The 19,573-nt window shown below is 40.9% G+C and overlaps 3 protein-coding genes and 1 long non-coding RNA gene across 6 annotated transcripts; 1 reads left to right on the top strand and 3 right to left on the bottom strand.

Moving 5' to 3' along the window:
- Positions 1-244: 244 nt before the first annotated feature.
- Positions 245-11,693, bottom strand: LOC119008313 (E3 ubiquitin-protein ligase RNF31-like). 2 transcript variants are annotated; one of them, XM_037078432.1, is made up of 23 exons: positions 11,494-11,693; positions 10,025-10,230; positions 9,225-9,371; positions 8,868-9,023; positions 8,702-8,758; positions 8,028-8,154; positions 7,776-7,937; positions 7,532-7,682; positions 6,657-6,951; positions 6,301-6,543; positions 5,695-6,033; positions 4,043-4,228; positions 3,684-3,890; positions 3,417-3,590; positions 2,940-3,038; positions 2,435-2,524; positions 2,214-2,328; positions 1,824-1,936; positions 1,611-1,724; positions 1,475-1,523; positions 1,157-1,253; positions 799-964; positions 245-691 (listed from the first exon to the last, which is right to left on the bottom strand). In XM_037078432.1, the coding sequence occupies exons 2-23, from the start codon at positions 10,226-10,228 to the stop codon at positions 644-646; spliced, it is 3,339 nt and encodes a 1,112-aa protein (XP_036934327.1). In that variant the 5' UTR covers positions 10,229-10,230; positions 11,494-11,693; the 3' UTR covers positions 245-643. The 2 variants fall into 2 exon arrangements, with proteins under 2 accessions (XP_036934327.1, XP_036934328.1); XM_037078433.1 differs by having other exon boundaries at positions 11,361-11,498.
- A 1,376-nt stretch (positions 11,694-13,069) lies between these two features.
- LOC119008318 lies at positions 13,070-14,613 on the bottom strand. Its single transcript, XR_005071389.1, has 2 exons — positions 13,973-14,613; positions 13,070-13,219 (listed from the first exon to the last, which is right to left on the bottom strand). It is a non-coding gene; the product is annotated as an uncharacterized LOC119008318 (long non-coding RNA).
- On the top strand, positions 13,193-17,335 carry psme2 (proteasome activator subunit 2). Of its 2 annotated transcripts, XM_037078436.1 has the most exons (12): positions 13,193-13,269; positions 13,370-13,431; positions 13,707-13,739; positions 13,838-13,900; positions 14,620-14,706; positions 15,770-15,818; positions 15,906-16,003; positions 16,123-16,191; positions 16,282-16,349; positions 16,596-16,650; positions 16,892-16,978; positions 17,070-17,335. In XM_037078436.1, exons 2-12 carry the CDS (start codon positions 13,384-13,386, stop codon positions 17,148-17,150), a joined length of 738 nt encoding a protein of 245 aa, XP_036934331.1. In that variant the 5' UTR covers positions 13,193-13,269; positions 13,370-13,383; the 3' UTR covers positions 17,151-17,335. The 2 variants fall into 2 exon arrangements, with proteins under 2 accessions (XP_036934331.1, XP_036934330.1); XM_037078435.1 differs by having other exon boundaries at positions 13,218-13,431.
- On the bottom strand, positions 17,327-19,403 carry lsm5 (LSM5 homolog, U6 small nuclear RNA and mRNA degradation associated). Its single transcript, XM_037078437.1, has 5 exons — positions 19,257-19,403; positions 18,001-18,096; positions 17,865-17,892; positions 17,701-17,773; positions 17,327-17,586 (listed from the first exon to the last, which is right to left on the bottom strand). Exons 1-5 carry the CDS (start codon positions 19,300-19,302, stop codon positions 17,554-17,556), a joined length of 276 nt encoding a protein of 91 aa, XP_036934332.1. The 5' UTR covers positions 19,303-19,403; the 3' UTR covers positions 17,327-17,553.
- Between the last annotated feature and the right edge of the window lie 170 nt (positions 19,404-19,573).

The raw sequence follows: 19,573 nt of genomic DNA, 5'->3' as shown, positions 1-19,573 counted from the left end.
TAATTAAAAAGTCCTCAAATGTTTTATTCACTTGATTATCAACTTCTATGAACATTTAAAGGTTTTTAATTAATCAATATATACTTTTTTTTTTCCTAGGATGGCATTCTGTGTGTTAAATAATCACATTGTTTGTTTTTATTCATTAAAAAGTGCTCGAACACTTTATTTGTTTTAGAATCAACTGCTATGAACATTTAAAAGTTTCATTTTAAAGCGTGACGTGAAATAATCTGACAATAAATCTTCGGCTCTCTCCTGATTTATTGATCATCATGTACAAAGAAAAGACACAGAAAAAACCTGACAGCAGAAAATCTGAACAGTCTTTGACAGAATGAGAACGTTAAACCTCCAGACAGAGAACACGATTCTTTTCTTTGTGTATAACTTTGCTTCATTGTTTTAACAAACATTTGTGCAAAAGATAAATCTCTAAACTTTCCGTTCGTACAAGATCCAACTCGAATAAAGTTCCTTTAAAAGCTCTTTTACCTACAAAATAAAATATATTAAGATGAAAATCTCAGGGAAGCAGGAAGATGAATTCCTTCATTATCTGTTTATCAAGACGACTGACGAGGAAAGAAGTGATTAACTTCAGCAGAAGACGAGCGCTGGTGACGTTCTGATGAGGAGCTCGTTATTTGTTTCGAGGAACTTGTTCTCCGAGAGGAACCTCCATCAGTTTCTGTGGAGGGGAGAAAAAACAGGTCAGGAGATTTTAATGTTCAAGAGACGAGGAAGGTCTCGTTTACAAACTTCCTTTGGCTCTAGCTGAAGACGTGTTGGTCTCACCTTGAGCAGCCGGGCGTGGTAAACGTTATCGTCCTCGTTCTCCGCCCTCTGCTTGTCCACCTGGTACCTCTCGCAGGCCCGGATCAGGTCCTGGGCGTCGTAGAGCAGCGCCGGGTCCAGAGAGTGAGCGTTGATCAGACTCACCAGGTACTCCCTGTAGTGCTTCCTGCGGGAACACAACAGGTCTGTTAACAGGACGGGCTGAACTGGACCAGTGAGGAGAGACGTTCAGAGATGAGCTCTGAGAAAGGAGGATGTTCTGGACGCTTGTTGAAACAGAAACCAGTTGATTTGTCTCCTTTTCGATCTTTTATTATCTATATTTAACGATCTGTGTTCAGGCCGGTCAGAAACTCACTCGCAGAGTCCGGCTTGTCCTGGCTGTGTTTTGACGCCGCACGGCGAGTCGATCTGCAGACCTCCTTCATCTTTCTGCTCCATCACACAACAAGCGTCTGTCTCACAGAGGACGACACAGATTCATTCTGTCATCAGTGATTGGACTTTCTATCAAAGTACTCCAGCCAAGTGGCTCAAGACAACCTGAGCTTAAATCTCATGAGACATTTCTTTGGACTCCAGGTCCTCAGGGACTGGATTCCAGATGTGTTTGAACCCTGAATCTCCAGTCAAAGAGTCAAAAGCTGGACGAGAAGGAGACAGAGAGAATTTTTACCTGATTGTGTTCCAGTAGAAGGATCTGTGTTGAACTCCACGCCGCTTTTCTGAGGGCAGAAAAGAGGGAAAATTCAGTATTAAAGTGACATTTTTCCCACCTGAGCGTAAATGTATAAAACCAGCAGCAGCTGCACCTTCAGCAGCTCTTGCAGTCTGGGCGGCTCCCAGTCTCTGAGATAGAAGAGGCAGTCTCGGGGGTGATGAGCGTGTAGACCGTTGAAGGCGCACTGAGGCGTCTTACATCCCGTCTGCAGAACAAAACAAAGAATCGCAGGAGGAAGAACTTACAAAACTGCTGCTTTTATCAAAGCTGACACTTCAGTCCTGGTGACGTAGCTCGGTCTCACCTTGTGGTACGGGTTGTTGCAGCCGCTGCAGAACTGGTACCGGCACTGGGAGCAGCTGAAGTGCATGCAGCCGCCTTTAGTGAGAGCGTACTGGAACCTGCAGTGAGGACAGGCTGCGAGAGGACGACACACATGCTGGTAAAACTACTGGAAAAAAAACATTTACACTGAAAGAGTCGTGGAGGTGAGGCTTCTGCTCCAAACTTCAACACATAACCGAAAAAGCATTTAGAAGGTTGAACTTTTTAGCCGCAGTGGCAACAAAATTACATAAATAAACCCTGTGGTTTGTGAGGCGTCCTGATAATAAATAATAATTAACACAAAGTGAAGTCCTGGATATGAAAAAGTGAAATGAAAGTCATGTGTGGTTAAAGTCTGCGGCCTCACTGATGCCGTTGTCCCTCAGGTATCCGGCCAGGCCCTGCCTCTGGTACTCGGGATCGTTCTCCCTCTTCCACTGCTGGAACTGCTCACAGGACAGATCCTGATGCTGAGCCTCCCACTGGAAACACAAAAACACAGAGGGAGTTAACGAGACATCTCAAGGCTGAACGAAGCGTCTCATTATTCTTATCGACTGTGATGATTAATGGGAACACGGTACTCACAGGTTTCTTACACTGAGCGCAAAAACTCTTGCGACATGACGGACAGGTGACCTTCAGCTGGTCTCCGTCGTTGATAAAGCCAGAGGTGCACTGAGGAAGACACGTTCAACCTTTTAGACCAGACTTCATGTAAAAATGCATCATTTTTAGAGTTGTTTGTTAGAGTTGAAAGAACACAGAAAAACACACGAAACATTATCAGGAGGACGTCATCAGCAGTAAAATTTAAATACTTTCTATCTCCCTCAAGGTCCAACAGCCCCCTGAAATCTTAAATATCAGTTTATCAAGTGTTATTTTTAAAATGAAAGAAGCGAACGTGTATCTTGTTTTTCCATCACTTCTATGTGTAAGCACAGTCAGAACTCAAGCGACCCAACGGAGCTAAAAATAACCCAAAACTAATAAAAGTAAGGCGAGTATGAAAAGCAGCGTATGCAAACTTGCAGGTAAAACGAGGAGATCAGATGGCGGGCGCAGATAAAACACGACAGAAAGAACTCACGTGACAACACCACAGGAACTTTGGGTCTTTCATCAGAGCGTGCTCCGTCAGCTTCTTGTGAAACAGCTCGTACACTTCCTTCTCCAGACAATTCCTCAGCTGGGAAAAAACAAAAACAAGGAAAAGTTTACGGTTAAAAACAAACAAAACAAGGGAAAAAAAATACAGCATGTCATAGATATTATTGCATGTTTGAGACGCACTCAGAGAGTTTTTAACTTGTGGGATTAAAAAGGTGATTTATCGTCACTGTCGGGTGGTTCTGTTCTGTACTGCTGACTGCAGCTGGAGGGGAAATGGACTTTACTTCATGAACGTAACGTTGCAGAGAACAGAGAGAGAACCAGAACCAGAACCAGAACCAGAGTCTCTGCTGAGTGCCGACTTCCTCGGTCTCTGACTCTCTCCTGGAAGTTACAGCGACTGGATATCTCTCACCGCCTCCTTCAGTAAACTTGAGGATTTCACACTCGGTACCTGTATGTCCAGCGTGGAGAAGTAGCTGTCCAGTTGTTCCGGGTCGTTGATGTCCGGCTCGCCGCACCCGGGACAGACCATGTCTCTGATGTGTTTGTCTCTCACGGCGATGGTGAAGTGCATCTTGAAGCACTCGTGACACACGGAGCACTGGCAGGAAGTCAGAGACTGCATCTGAAACACGGCGATAAGAAGAAGAAGAAGTGAGCAGCTGTGTCACGAATCAGTTTTTAAGACTTCATGTGTGTGAACGTGTCGGCGAGCCACCTTGCTGTGAGGGTAGACGTTACAACAGAAGGGGCATTCGTTGTTGAGGAGACGGCGGATGAAATCTTTGTCGGGCGACATTTTCACAGCGTTCACTACGTCCTCCAGAGAGTAGTTGACTTCCGGCTCTTGAAGCAACGCGATGACGAGCTCGCAGCGCCCCCAGCTGGGCAGGTCGTACAGCGCCAGCAGACGCCTGCACATCCTCTGCACAGCAGCACACCAGGTGAACAAGGAGTTAACGCAGCAGATGAAACCACACAGGGGAGGTGTCCTTTTAATTATATAAAAACAATATTCCCCTGCCAGCACAGGCGTGCACTCAACAAGCCCTCAGGTTATTTTCCGCGCAGTCTAACCTGCTTGTCCGGGTTGTTTGGGTCGATCGGCGGCTCGGGTTGGTCGGTCCAGATACGCTGGTGGAAGGGCTCCAGGAGAGGGCGCTGCAGCAGAGACAGAGCGCCCTTCACCTCCCCTCCGCTGAGCCGCAGGGCGTCCTCACACTGAGACGCATCTCTGAAGCCGAGAGAGTGAAGCTCCTTCATCTGCAACACAACAGGGAGGGACGTTAATTAAGACAAAAGTTTTTAGAGACGCTGAACACATCCGGGGGAATTTTAGGCCGTGCAATATGTCAGAAATTACCCTGAATCATTGTTTCAAAGACGTCTATGTACGTCAGCATGCTAACCAGCTAGCCTATGTGCCTGTGAACCTCTCCTGTGCTAGCTGCATGGCTAACCGAGCCAACAGTAGCTACAGACACGTGTATGAACACAGTTAGCAGCAATTAGCGAGTACTTTGGTGACTTATTACACATATTTGTAAGCAGAAAGTTTTCAACAGGTGTCACATTCAGACATACTGCACCTTTAAACAGCTTCAGTAAAATACTGGAACATGACAAAGATGTAGAGCTTTTGTTTTAAAGGATCTTCGTGAAGTTCATGTTGAGCTGATAACTGATTAGACGCCTATTAGAAAGGAATGTGTATCTCTCAGCAGAGTTACTGTTCATCTCCGAGCCTCAGTATCGACATCCTGCTCATGAACCGGGTCAGTACATCACTCCTACACTTCCCTCCCAACACACCACAGACTGTCTTTGTTCTGAGTTATCTTTCAAGGTCAGAAAAGCCAGGAAAGACTCCAAAGACTTCCAGATATCTGACGTGTTTAAATCACCTGTAGAGAGCTGCTCATCAGCCTCAGCACAGCGGAGGATCGACTCCCTCTTCTGTTCTGTTCATGCATGAATAAAGATCCAGCGACATATGAAGCGTTTGTATCCCCACAAACTAATTCAGGGGAAAATGGTGCTACTGTAAAAATATAAAACTATAGATGTATTAAAGGACTGGCAACATTTTCTGGGCAAATTTTCCACAGTGAAATAAATTTGGAAATGTTTTATTTTTGTTTTCAATGTTGAAACCTTTGGAAGCCGAGAACGGCCATGGATTTTTCTTTTTTTTTTTTAAATCTCATGATAACGACTCATTATCTGGTTCTCTCCTTAAAACAAAGATTGTTCTCTCGTGATAACAAATTAATAAATAAAATGTTCTGTAATATTAACTGAATTAATAAACGTTTAATTACCTTTCACATTACATTGCTAAGTTAAAGTTAACCTAAATTTACGTTACCTTGAAGCAGCCGGACCGATGAGAGTTTGTCAGCCTCTCATCTGCTAACTGGAAGCCCCGAAACAAACCCAGTCAAGAAAACAAACTAACGTGAAGTGTAACTCACTGGTACCATTCGTGTCAGCTGTTGTAGGTTGAAATCAAGACGAACAAATTAATAATTAATTCGTTATCACGAGAAAACAATCTTTGTTATAACGAGATAACGAAATAAATTATTTCTTTTCTTTTTCCATGTATAAAACCAAGTGAAAATATTTTTCCCATGTGAAAATAAAAAAATAATTTATTTTTCTTCATGCATGAGTTAAAAAAAATAATAAAAATGAAGGAACAAAACAAAGACTATTTACTTTCCTACCTTGACCTGTCTGTCTCTCAGCAGCTGTCTCACTGCTCGGTCTGTGTCTCCTCTGGCTGCTAACCACGCCCGCTTGGCTTCAGCTCTGGACAGCTTCACACCTCCACCTGTGACATTAGCGACGCTCGGCTCCGGCTCCCCTCCGTCTCTCTCCACCGCCGCTTCTATCCCAGAATCCCCTGCTCTGTAGTTCAGCTGGACCGAAGCCGCCATGGCGCAGATCTCGTCCAGCAGGTGAGGCAGCTCTGACGTCAGCCAATCACAGGGCTTGGTGTTGTTGCCGCTGCACAAGATGGCCGTGTACACCTCCTCAGGACTGATGCCGCACTTCTCTGCTTCCTGTGAAGAACGAAGACGTCAAAAACGACAAACATTTCCTCTTTTTAGCTCTACAGTTGAGGACTATCTGTGGATTGCTGGTTGTTGAATGATTTATCAATTACATGGGAAAATAATCTGCAGAATCAATTAGTTTTTTGTTTGGGAAGCCGACAAATGAGCTCTGCAACAGATGAATCCTCCTTCTTCATCACATCTGATTTATTTTCCTGCTAATGTCTTTAAAAATAAAACTACTGTTCGTGAGATTCATCAGCGTCGACCTACTCTGATCTGGTGGATGAGGTTGAGGCCGTCTTCCTTCATCATCATCTGTCTCTTCAGCTCCAGGTTGACTCTGGGCTTCGGCTGAGGCCTCGTGCCCGGCTGAGGTTGATCTTTAGGGATGGACGGAGTCTGCTGGAGCGACTGCGGCAGAGAAACTCCAGAGGAGTCTTTCCCCGACAGGTTGCACATCTCACACACCAGAGAAGGCTTGGTGTTCACAAAGGTGCAGAACTGGCACATCCACTGAGAAAGAGAAAGAAGAGAGAGAAAATTAAACACTGAGGTTGATATTACCGGTTGACTTTTTATCCGTTTTGGGCTTTTTAAACCTCCTATAAATCGTCCCGGAGACAAACCTTTGTTCCGCAGTCAGGCAGGGATCCTGGGCTGGACAGCACCGGTGCAACTGGAGGGCGAGTAGCCAGACGAGGGCGCTCGCACACCTCGCAGAGGATGCTGCTGCCTTGATTCACGACTGTACAGCTCTTACACTGCCACTCTGTGTTGGGTGACGTCGGCACCGACACCGGGCTGTCTTGAACTGTGGATGCAGCCGTAGCGAGTCGCGGTCGCTCGCAGGTCGAGCAGAGGACGGCTCGCATCTCGTTCACCGTCGTGCAGTGAGCGCATTCCCAAGGTGACAGAGAGGGACTGGAAGACGACAGAAAAGCAACAACATTACATTTACAGTACGGTCTATAAAACCTCTTCCCTTTCTTTAACAGCACTGCTTGTCCTTGGTCTCTCTATCAACTCTTTTACGCTCCTAAATGTTTTTACTTCATGTTTCTATCTGCTCCAGAGTCTGAAAAATAAAGGTTTTAAGAAAAGTAAACTACATTTTGAATTGGCGACCCATAACAGTTTAACATTGTCCAATTGATTTTAGACATTTCAACGCAGAATTGTTCTACATTGTATCTTTAGCTTGTATTTCTACCGGCTGATCTCTTGCACTCAGGAGAATAAAAGGAAATGACAAACATTTAAAATGGTCAGACAAACTTAAAAGAGTGAGAATAGAGGATAAAACTGATAAAAGGGCAAAAAAAGAGAAGCAAATTTGCAGGACTTCTCACCCACATCTTTCACTGACCGAGCACAGGAAAGGTTCAGCGAGGTCAAAAGTTCTTGCTCTCTCACCACAGCTCTGATGGTTTGACCACACTGCAGCCAAATGAAGAAGTGAACCTGAACTGATTCAGCGATTTCCTTTTTTTCCCCTCCTCACCTGGATGTTTTAGCCGGTGTAATGATGGTTCTCTTGTGTCCTTTGCGGTCGGGGTGAGAGTGGAAAAGCATGTCGCACTTCAGACACAACCTCTGGACACATGTGGAGCACTGAGCGTGAACAGGGGAAATCCCACAGATGCTGCAGGTCTCTGCAGAGAAACAAACACACAAAGACGACAAGTTAAAGTGACAAAAACACACGTAGTTTACTGAACTCCTGTTTCAAAGCTAATCTGACGTACCATCTTTGGTTTTCTGTATTTTATCTCTCTTGTGAGTGGCTCTGGAGGGGTGGCGGTGATAGAGGTCATCGCACGCGTCACAGAATGGCTGATTGGTACAAGATGGGCAAACGACAGACGAAGGGCCGCCGCACAGATTACAGTCGCTCGCTGCAGGAGGGGCTGCGCATGAAGAAGGGATAGAAGGAGATATCAAATAACATGATGTGTAAGACAGACCAACCCAGGCAGAGAGGTGTGGAGGCAGCTCACCTGTCGATGGTTTCAGGGGTCCTACGGTGCTCGGAGTTGGTTTAGGCGGAGGAGTCGGAGGCTGGAGTTTGGCTGCCTGCTGCTCCTCTGCAGGCGGGACGACCACAGCGTCACTCACTGATTTGTTCTGGAGAAAAAACCAGCATCATTACAGTCAACACAGAGCAAAGTAATAACTGCATGAAGACAAGAGATCACTACATGTGTTCTCAGACAACACAAACACATGTAAACAACCGACTCACTCACACAAATCTATTGTGTGCACGATCTCTATTTCTAAGTAGTCTGAAGCCTTGAAGTTTCCTTCATCATGCTCACAGTTAAGTTGCAAATCAACAATTAAATGCTGCAGATTTATCATCTATTCATTCTGTTTAAACAGGGTGTGTTTGCACAGTTGCAGATAAAGGCTGTGCTACATTCATATTATTTGCACTACACTGTTTGTAAAGCTCGAGCGTTTCTGAATATCACGATAAGGGCGGCACGATACTGCACAGTAAAAAATAACTGACGTGTTGTCAACTTGCGAGTTCGCCTTTGTATCGAGCAGCAGGACAGTTTTATCCTGTAATGTTTTACGCCTGTTTTAGCATTTTGTGTCCACATGTTTATTTTCCTGAGGCGTGAGTAAACAGACAGCGTGTGAATGATTGTATGAGTGCACCGACCTGCTGGATGATGGATGGGATGATATCTTTGTAATGTTCTGGGTGAGGATGTGTTCCCTAAACAGACAGATACATAGATTTAAAAAAAAAAAAAAAAAGATGGATTACAGTGAATTCACCCCAGAATACAGCTGAAGAACAGTTATTCTTACAAACAAGCACCAACCTTGATGAGCATGTCCACCTCCGCTCGTAAGGTCATGACCTCCAGCGTCACTGCAGCGACTTTCTCAGTATCTGGTTCAGAGACCTCGTCGGGGAAACTGAGGCCGTCTATCTGCTGGTTGGTGTAACCGTACAGAAACAGGACTCTCCTGCCGCCCTGCGGAAGAAAAATGAAGGTTGTTACACTGTTCAAGACCCTGAGTGACCTTCAGACTTCGTCTCAGTGATAAATGATTCAGCAGATTAATCATTACATTTGTATTATGGAAAAAACAAGGGGATCATTATTTGGTGAATATTAGTCATAGTCAAAATTCACCTTACAGGCAAAATGACGTGTTTACAGGTATTTGTTCACCTTGACGGCGTCCACTGTGGTTCTGAAGACGGGGTTGTTGTGCTTGACGCTCCTCCAGTATCGAGGCCTCGCAGGACTCGTCAGGTTACAGCCGTACTTCTCCAGGATACTCAAGGCCTTGACCAGTCTGCTCAAAGACTCCAGAACCTGCGTGTGGTAGAGACGTTTGGGTCGCTGAAGTAAGATAATTATCAATGAAATTAAGTTCCACCAACTGAGTCAGCGTCCGTCATTCATTAGCTGATATTTACATTTATTTAAGTTTACAAAAACTCACATTTATGATTAAAATCAAGATGTTTTTTATAAAACAAACACTGATTTGATATTTTCTCTGTACAGATATTTCTGTATACATTCACAACATCTTATTTTATAAAAGACTTTTTTAAAATAAAATATATTTACTCAAGTTACTTTTATGCAGACGTTTAAAAACAAAACATGTTTTTTTTTATTTCTTTCTTTTAATTTATTTAACTTGTATCATCTCTTGTGTTTGTATTTTTGTAGTGTTTCTATGTAGTTTTCTGCCCCCTGGTGGTCAAATATCACTCAGCTTTAAATAAAAATATAGATTTATAGAATCTTTGAATGTTTCCCAAAAGCCCCAAGATGTCGTCCTTGAATTTGTTTCATCAACAACCCAAGTATATTTAGTTTACTATCACAGGGAAGGAAATAAAATAAAGTTTCTTTTTTCAATTAAGGAGATAAAAATATAAAAGATGTCCACAGTAATATCTACCTGAGCAGCACCAGCACCAGAACGGGTTCAGACAAAAGAAAACTAACTTTACCTCCTGTTTGTTGCAGCCGGCCGTGTTCTCCCTCAGCATGGCCTCCACCCCAAAGTGCCGGTACTTCTCCGACAGAGGCAGCGGGATGTTGGCCATCGTCTGGACGTCAGCCTTCACATCCTGGGCCGAGCCTGAGACGGAGAGGAGGGACTGACATCTCCTCCTCACCTCGTCCATCTGGACCGAAGGGGAGCCGGCGCTCATCGCTGAGAGATCACAGAACCAACTTCACTCTCATATGTTGTATATCATTAAAAATATTCAGGTTTCAGATTTATGGTTTACAAAAACATTCAATTTGAATACTTTTTCTAATATAATTATCAGTCAGAAAATAACAAATAGGTTAATTTAAATGTATTTGCTGCTGGGAAGCTCAAAAGAAGAAGAAGAAACAGTACAGATTAATTTTCAGTTCTCCTTCTTCCACAGGTGATTATCACGGATCCCCATGGAGGGAACTCACATGACGCAAGAAGAGAGACAACGTAATATTTATATAAAGAAACTTAATATAGCACCTCTGACTGTCAAGCAAAAGCAGGAAACTCACACAATGGCAGAAGAGTAGTCAAGTAAAAGGAATACAACTATTAAAACAGGCAAAAACACAGAAAAAGTCAAGAGAGAGAAGAAAAAAATGTTAAATATAAATGGAAAAATGGAAACAAATGAAAGAATTAAAACAATTAAGGAGGACAAGAAACAACATCACAACAAAGGAATTAAGAACACATAAAAAAAAGGAATAAAGGACAATAAATAGACTAAAGATAACAAATAAAATCAGTAAAGAATGATAAGAAAAACAGAAATAAAGACATCGCAAAGGAGGAATGAAAAAAAATGAATAATCTAAGACCAGTTAAAGGGAAAAAAATGACTTTACGGCTTTAAGTCTATAAAAGTGGGTTTTCAAGAAGTTAATGAAATAGAGAAATTTATTAGATACATACATCATAATACTTTAAACTACTATAAATGACATTTAACTGGAATAAAGTAGTTTTAATAAGTCATAGTTATCTTCGAAGAGGAGGAAAACACCTCAGATTTAACCTTTTGTTGCAAAATGAGAAGTAAAATAATGTAAAATGTGAATTTCTGCCACTTATATTAAGTCTAAATCGTCAGCCAGTGGCAGAAAAGCAGGATTTCTTTGGTGTAAAGTGTCTCCAACACTTTTCATTCACCAGATGACGACTTGAGGAAAGTCCAGGCTAAACCACTGCTTCACTGTCAGAGACTGTAAACAACCGTCCAGATGAATATTAACCCACAAACACACGAAGACAACACTATCACCAATGTCACCTTAACATGAAATGTCACCTACCAGCAGTTAGAAGTGTCAGTTATTAGTTTTCAAGCGTCTGCTAGCAAGAAAAGCCCAGATAACAACAATTCTCGTCAGCTGAAACCGAAACTTTGAGTGACTGAATAAACAGCCCGAACAACTCATCACATACCTGCTGGATCCAGTAAAGATGGCGTCCACAAGTGTTCCGACCGTTGGTCCGTCTCTCTGCGTGTTTTCCCGCCAGTGTTCGAGTCTACATTAATCCAAACTAACGTGTTTTACATGAGGAGTTCATGTCTCACGCGCTCTGAGCTGCTGCTGAAGCTAACTCTGCTTTAATGCGGAACTCCAGTTTGACGTCTCCACTTCCGGCTCCACTTCCGGTCAGACTTTACTTTATTTTAGTTGTTGTTGTTTTTTTCAAAATAAAAGCCGACTTTCCAAAATTAAGTTGCTGAAAACTGGAGCAGGAAGTATTCTGATACTTTACCCGAGTAAAAGTACCTGTAACACACGGTGGAAATTCTCCACCATGAGTTTAAATCCTGTATTTAATGTCAGAAGAGTGATGGAATGTAATTAAGTATATATATAGTCTAGTATAAATTTAAAATTACATACTACATCAGGGTAAAGTATAAGTACATTAACTTTATACTTACAGTACAATACTTTAATACATGTACTTAAGTATAATAGTAGCAATACCACACTGTACACATAGTCAATAGTCTGATTTACTTAAAATCTTTTATTACAGTAACAATTTCAATGCAGGACTTCTACTTGTAATTGAGTATTTTTTATGGTGCAGTATAAGAACTTTTACTCTACATTTTTTATTATTACATTTTTACCCTGCCACTCTTTCCAGCTTCAAACAGTGTTCTGTGACATTTAACAGCTTGTATATTCATTAACGGAAATAAAAAAGTATTCTATCATTAGCCCATTAAATTTGTTTGAGTTTTTTTTTCTTTTCTTTTTTTTCAAAATAAAAGCCGACTTTCCATAATTAAGTTGCCAAAACTAGAGCAGGAAGTATTCGGATACTTTACTCATGTAAAATTACTTAAACTACATGATGGAAATACTCCACTACAAATAAAAATACTGCAGTTAATGTCAGAAGAGTGATGGAATGTAACTAAGTACATTTACTCAAGTATACTATTGAGGTACTTGTATTTTACTTGAGTATTTCCAATGCAGTTACTTTCACGTGTAATTGCTAATTTTACAGTGCAGTATAAGTACTTTTACTTAAAGATGCACCTCAATAAACTTTGTGGCTTACAGTCACAGGGGACATGTTGCTGCACTGAGTATTTTTACTATCTCTGTTTTTACTTACATTTTTTTTATTTATTACAGTAACACTTTCTAGTGCAGTTACTTCTGCTTGTAATGGAGTATTTTTACAGTGCAGTATAAGTACTTTTACTTAAAGAAGCAATATGAAGTGTCTGGGGGGAGGAAATTTAAATCTTTATTTTTACTTTTTTAAAATTATTTTTCTTCACTTTTACTTTTGTTTACATGTGGCGGACCCTGCCACCCTCTCCAGCTTTAAACAGTGTTTAACAGCTCATTAACAGCTTGTTTATTCACTTATGGAAGAAGAAAAAAAAGTACCTTATCAGTATTGTATTATTAGCTCATTAAATATTACGTTTGAATTTCGTCTGATAAACTGCACAGTTTGTCTTCTTCAGTGAAGAATGTGAACTCTTCCTCCGTTTCTGGTCTTTTAAAACACATTTGTTGTTGATTTATTATCATTATTTCAACCTTATCAGCAGGATTATATTTATAATGACAGGATCTCCTCTGCTGGAGTTTTAATGTGAGGAGAGGAAGGAGGAGGGGAGGCAGTGGGAGGCGCATCACCCGATCTGAAATCGAAAGAAAACTTGTATGAGGAAATAAAAGAAAGCCTCCCTCGGTAGACATATTGTCCTCCGCTCTCCTCTGCTTGCACCTGCACGCTTCTGCCTCCATTTGAACAAGTTTGCTGTAGTTTTATTCGTGTCGTCTCTTCGCAGTAATCCGCTCGGACATGTCGAAGGCGTGCACCCTGAAGATCAGCAGAGACAGCGCGGGGAAGGTGAGTCTGACGGGTCGACGCGCTTTTGTGGATCAGGAGGCTAACATGTGATAGCTTCATGCTAAGAGACTTTTAATATATCACCTCATTTTATCTCAGGTAGACTTTAACATGCTCGTGAGCAGGTAAGCTGGGAAACTCAGAGAGAGTTGTGCTCGGTGGAGGAGCGGAAAGTCCCTCCACTGAGAGAGGAAAGCGAAAGTAAACCCCCAAAAAAGATTTTCCTAAAAGTGAGTCAGCAGCTTTTAATGTTCCCATGTTTTCTTTGTCTGCAGGTGGACAGCTTCCGGCTGACACTGTTCCAACAGGTGTGTAGAGTTCGTGACACGTCACGTCAGGTAATTCAAAATCAGCAGCATCAACACTGATCTCTCTTTTTAAAATTTCTTTCTGTTTTTGAATCCAGGCTGAGAATCTGTTCTGCAGCTACATCCCCCAGAAGATCCTCCAGCTGGACGCCTTGCTCAAGGTCAGCAAGTTCATGTTTTAAAGGATCAGTTCACCCCAGAAAAATATGTAAATTCAGTCATTATCTGCTCACCCTCATGCTGATGGAGAGTCAAGGCAGGTTTTCGTCGTCTGCAGGAACATTTCAGGAGCTTCACGGCCAAGTGTTGTCACAGCGCTCTCTGTAAACAGCTGAAGTAGATGGAGACGTGCTTTAAAACATACAAAACAACCAACAGGAGTCGTTAAAAAGCTCTGTACAGGTTGTCGGTCGCACTCCCGAGTGTCCAGAAGCTCAGAGATAACAGACTGATTTGAAAAGATGTCATATACACCCGCTGTAAGAGTTTTTCTGAGTTAGATTACGTGTCAAGGATGTAAATAATTGCATTTAAATTTGGGATCTCAGGGCTTCCAGAGACTTTTATTACAGCAGATGAGCAATGAGATCTTAAATAAATATTTTAAAAGACATTATTTACACCTTGAACCAGACAGGTGACGGTTTTAGTGATGATTTGGGTGTAAATGAGGTCTTTTCTAATCAGTTTAGGACCTCAGGGCTTCTTCAGACTTTGATTATACCAGTCAAGCCTCGAGATCCTGATCAGATGTTGTTTACAAGCTTCTTTTAAAGCCGAAAACTTCACCATGGCTCCCTCAGGGTGTAGAAAACATCTTTTAACACACAACCTAAATGACCTTTAACCTCCAGTCGTCACTCTCTGTGTGCATTTCCAGGATGAAGCCTTCAATATCACAGACTTGACGTTGCTCCAGGCTCCTCTGGACATCCCCATACCAGACCCTCCTTCCCCAGAGGATGAGGTGAGACACACAGTCAGCTGTTTCACTTTCACACTGATTTTATCCACACGTTAATGGATTCCCACCATCTCAAACAGCCTTTAAAAACCCCACAGGCATGGGTTTAGTTCTTCCCATGACTTGATTTTTAATGCGAAAGCACAAAGGTCCTTTTTGGAACGGACAGATTTTTACACAAAGAAAGGGTAGGTTAATGTAAAACATTTGCCGAATTTATAAGAAGGCCCAAATAATCAAGAATTTGTCATAGACAGTGTTTCACAAAGTGTATAAAGTTTCTCCTGACACAAAAACTCACAAAATCAAGTGTTTTGTAAAGGGAGTCTGGTGACTTCCCCTATGGGCAACAAAGCATGATGGCTTTATTTGTAAAATTAGACATTAACAATCAATAAAATGTTGTCTTCTTTAATAAATTGAGTGTTAATGGTGTAATCAGTGTAAACAGTGTGTTTGAACAGCTGCTAAATGTTGGCAGAAGACTTTAGACACAGAATCAGACAGGCTGGTTCAAACTGACTTTCAACAAGAAAACAAACAACTTCATGTTTTGAATTTAAAGCCAAATTCACAAGAAGGCGCCAGTGATTAATAATTTGTCCTAAATTGCATTTCACAAATGTTATTAAGTTCCTCCGAACTCAACAACCCACAAAATTGAGTGAATTTTAAAGGGAGTCTGGGGACTTTCTCCACAGGCGAAATAAAAAAAAAGAAAGTACTTCACTTGTAAAATTTGACATTTCCCATCAATAAAATGTTGTCTTCTTTCACAGATGAGGAACAATTATATTGCAAAAAATGTGTAACATATAATGCAGAATTAATAAGAAGACACAGATGATTAAGAATTTGTCAAAGTGGTTTCATAAAGTTTGTTAAATTTCTCTTCATGCCACAAACTCTCAAAATTGAGTGATTTGTTAAGGGAGTCTGGTGATGTTGTACTGCTGTCAACAGAGCCTAAACATGTAATTCACACTAACATGGGACCTGATTTTATATTTATACTTTATATTACATTCCTCTGTTGATTTCTGCTTGTGTGACATTAATCTCACAGGAAATGGAGACAGATAAGAATGAAGACGACGAGAAGAAGAAGAAGAAAGGTGAAGTGTTTATCTTTTCTGTGGTGTCGACACCAAGAGCCTGTGATGGTGAGAAAATGCCTAATTCCTCCTCTTCCCACTTTTCAGCTCCAAAATGTGGCTTCATCAAGGGGAATGAGAAGATTTTAGCGCTTCTACAGAGGGTGAAACCAGAGATTTGTGCTTTCCGAGAGACCATCATCACTGTAAGTGAATCACTGTCGCTGTAAAGATGAATGATGAACCAGTTTCTTCTATAAAACTGTGAATTAGGTTGGAAAAGTTAATAAGTTTTGAGAGTAAAAACTCTCCTCTGTTGCTGTAGGTCACCAGCTGGATTCAGCACCTCATCCCCAAAATAGAAGATGGAAATGACTTTGGCGTCGCCATCCAGGTACATTTCTGTGTACATCACATTCACACATGGTTATTTATTCAGATTATGTCAAATTTCAATGAGCTGTGAATTATTGTTTCACCACAGGAGAAAATCTTGGAGAGAATCGGTGCTGTGAAGACCAAAGCTGACACTTTTCAGACCAACATCAACAAGTAAGCTGGATAAAATAATATAAATGTTGCTTGTGTTCAAGTGTTATGGCGGTAAATTCAACATTTAAAGGCATTATATATGAATTTTAGCTGGAGAAAAATCAACTGAAGTTGAACAAAATAAGTCAAAAAATTGATTGATTTTTAAAGGGAGTTTAGTGACTTTCTCTGCAGATGCTGAATATCTTTTTCTATCCTTGCAAACTGACTTGTGACTGGTAAAACTGTCTCTGTTGCATCATGTAGGTACTTCACCGAGCGAGGAGACGCTGTGGCAAAAGCTTCCAAAGACACTCATGTGGTGAGTGTTCTAGAGAAAATGAACTTTTTTCCATGATATTGACATAAATTACTCGTTATCTTGAATATTTCTACATTTAAAAGTTTTCCTACACTTTGAAGAACTTTGAAGCTTTGGTGACCCTAAACTTGTGACACAGAGCGTTTGAGCACTGAATGTGTATTAGTCCAGCAACCACATTGTTTAAAGTTGTAATAAAAACTATTAGAAATACCTTTAACTCTGCGTTCTCCTTCTACAGATGGACTACCGCTCACTCGTCCACGAGAAGGACGAGGCCATCTACTCCGAGATCAGAGTGATCGTTCTCGACATTCGCGGCTTCTACGTAAGTCAGACTGACGAGAGTCGGAAGTATTTATCACCACTGTTCTGATAAAAGCAGAACATTTACCTGTTTTTCTATTTGTTTACGACAGGCTGAGCTGTACGACATCATCAGCAAGAACGAGGACAAGGTGACCAATCCGAAGGGAGAGGAGAAGCCTTCCATGTACTGATGCTGGAGGGAGGAGGAGGAGGTGGCACTTAGCACTATCAGTCAACTCTGTGTTCAGTCACTCTACATACACATCTGATTCTGTTTCAGTCCTACTTATTCTACTCAAATAATAAATCAACTGGATCCAAGTTTTATCACTGCTGTTTGAGTTCAAGAAAAAATAAAGAAAGCTTGTTTTTCAAACTGTTTGATTCTCGTTTATTTGTTAAAAAAAAGCTTTTTTTTTCTCTAGTGTGATTTGTGACACAACACATACTCAATTAGGATTCTTATTACAAAAATATTTTCCTTCAAGATAAAGAAGGAACAAATCCAAAACAAACATCATTGACTAAGGAACACAACATAGGAAAAGGCTTGTATTCACAAAACGAAAGTGTGTCAGCATCCAGTGACGATTCTCATACTTCAGGACCTTCTCCTCCAGGTATGAGCTGCAAAAAAAAAATTCAAGTTTTATCCTGTGGAAGTCTTAAACAGCTGTAACAGGTCAAGATCCACCTGTGAGCCTGTGAAGTGGATGTAAACATGCAGGAATCTTTACAAACCATGGTGATGTTGTTGCCATTGAGGAGGATCTGGTCCAGTTTAGTTATCCTCCTTCCCTCTGGTGTGATTTCACTGGAGCGCAGATACAAGAATGTCAACCAACAGACAGGTGACGCAGGTAAAAGTGACTTGTACGTGATGCAGAAACAGTAAGTGTACTCACAATTCTGTCACATCTTCCAGGACCATGTCTGAAATGCTGGATTAAGGACTGATTCTACTAGGACATTGTTCAGAGCCAACAGGATAAAATCATGCAGTGAAAATGTGTTGAGTATAAATTATGACAGAAAGGATACTGACAAAGTCATCGAACCCCAGCAGGGTACCGACTATCTCTTTGTCGGTTTTCATGACGATGTGAATTCTGGAGCCGATACATTTGTCCACGAGCTCTAAAAGATTAAAAATACACCGAATTTAAAGATCCTGCAATTACATTTCTGTTTCTTACTTTGCTCCCTTTGTTGGGGAACCTCATCTGTATCAGATCTGAAATGATTAGTTAACTGACAGGTGGTATTTTCAGGCAAAAATATCAAACTTTAACTGACTTCAGCTGTTAAAACATGAGGATTTGATGCATTGATGTCTTATATGATAGTAAAATTAATATCCTTGGGTTTTGGACTGTTGGTCTGACAAACCATTTGGAGACATCAGCTCAATGACAAAAGACATTTCACACAGTTTTCTGACATTTATGAAGAAAATTCCTAAATGATTAACTATAGAAATAACTAAAGATGACTCCTAATTGTCAGTTGTGGTCCTGATTTGCATATTTGCTAGTTTATATTTAGTAAACATTCGCAAATTTTACATTTACATTAACTATTAATGTGCTAGTTACATGAACTATTTTGACTTTTTATTATTTTTCTCCCTACTTGCTGCTGTTACAAAGCTCTGTTTGTACTGAAAGTGATTTATTATATTTAGCACTGCAACAAATAATCACATCATAAAAAAATCGGTTTTCGATCCAGTCAACTGTACATTAGGTCCATAAAATGTCAGAAAATAGTGACAAATGCAATAACCAGAGAGCAACTTAATCTGACAGCCCAAAACACAAAGATATTCAGGTAACGATGTTAATATTTCACTTGAAATGACATAATTCAGTAGCTTCCAACTTTAGAATGGAACAAAATATGTAAATAATGTTCTCTGACAGACAATTAGTTAAATTTGTACAGAAAATAGTCAAAATAAGAAGATTTAACACTAATAGGACTGCTTTAAGTATTAAACCAACCTCCCTTAAGCTTTCTACACACAGAAAATGCAGCTTTAAATAATTAAACTGTATATAACTTATAAAACACAGTGAGACCCTCAATCTGCATGTTATGATCACTGCACTGTTAGCAAAGGCGCTAATCACGCGTATGTATGTGAGAGCATAATGCTAACGTTAACTAGCTAACAAAACATCACCAATAGACAAACTAGCGCCTATAAAATACACCCCCCGCTCTCTGACTTATTATATTAATTGATAAGTATATATTTAAATCAGTAAGTCAGTAATTATTTAGCATTTACGAACCAAGTGGGAGCAACTGAGACGGGTTTGTTGCCGGAGTAGCCGCCATGTTCAATCTGAAGACACCGCGCGCAGTCACGACCAATCGACAGAAGAGCGTCAGGAGCCAGACTAAACAAATCGAATGTGATTAATCGATATCAGTTTATCGCATGTCAGAGGTCCGCGAGTTAAACACAAACACGTGAAGTGAACCAAACAAAACACACAACTGAATATTAACTGAGACTACACGAAGATTTAATTGTGTTATTTCATCTGTTTCTGGTTGTGCCGATCAGTACATGACGTCATTCTTTTTACTGTAAAATAGAAGAGGA

The sequence above is a fragment of the Acanthopagrus latus genome, chromosome 19 (genome assembly GCF_904848185.1).
Source record: "Acanthopagrus latus isolate v.2019 chromosome 19, fAcaLat1.1, whole genome shotgun sequence".
NCBI lineage: Eukaryota > Metazoa > Chordata > Actinopteri > Spariformes > Sparidae > Acanthopagrus > Acanthopagrus latus.
The sequence above is the reverse complement of the archived record's forward strand: the minus strand, read 5'-3'. Positions and strand labels throughout refer to the sequence as shown.

Excerpts from the sequence above, each read along its gene's own strand:
- LOC119008313 (XM_037078432.1), bottom strand. The coding sequence starts at position 10,228 with ATGAGCGCCGGCTCCCCTTCGGTCCAGATGGACGAGGTGAGGAGGAGA. Across the intron at positions 8,759-8,867 it reads AGGTGGACATGCTCATCAAG|GGAACACATCCTCACCCAGA; the intron begins GTTGGTGCTTGT and ends CTGTCTGTTTAG. Across the intron at positions 2,525-2,939 it reads AGTTCCTGTGGTGTTGTCAC|TGCACCTCTGGCTTTATCAA; the intron begins GTGAGTTCTTTC and ends TGTCTTCCTCAG.
- psme2 (XM_037078436.1), top strand. The coding sequence starts at position 13,384 with ATGTCGAAGGCGTGCACCCTGAAGATCAGCAGAGACAGCGCGGGGAAG. Across the intron at positions 13,432-13,706 it reads GCAGAGACAGCGCGGGGAAG|GTGGACAGCTTCCGGCTGAC; the intron begins GTGAGTCTGACG and ends CTTTGTCTGCAG. Across the intron at positions 13,901-14,619 it reads AGCTGGACGCCTTGCTCAAG|GATGAAGCCTTCAATATCAC; the intron begins GTCAGCAAGTTC and ends GTGCATTTCCAG.
- lsm5 (XM_037078437.1), bottom strand. The coding sequence starts at position 19,302 with ATGGCGGCTACTCCGGCAACAAACCCGTCTCAGTTGCTCCCACTTG. Across the intron at positions 17,893-18,000 it reads GGGGTTCGATGACTTTGTCA|ACATGGTCCTGGAAGATGTG; the intron begins GTATCCTTTCTG and ends CCAGCATTTCAG. Across the intron at positions 17,587-17,700 it reads ATGGCAACAACATCACCATG|CTCATACCTGGAGGAGAAGG; the intron begins GTTTGTAAAGAT and ends TTTTTTTTGCAG.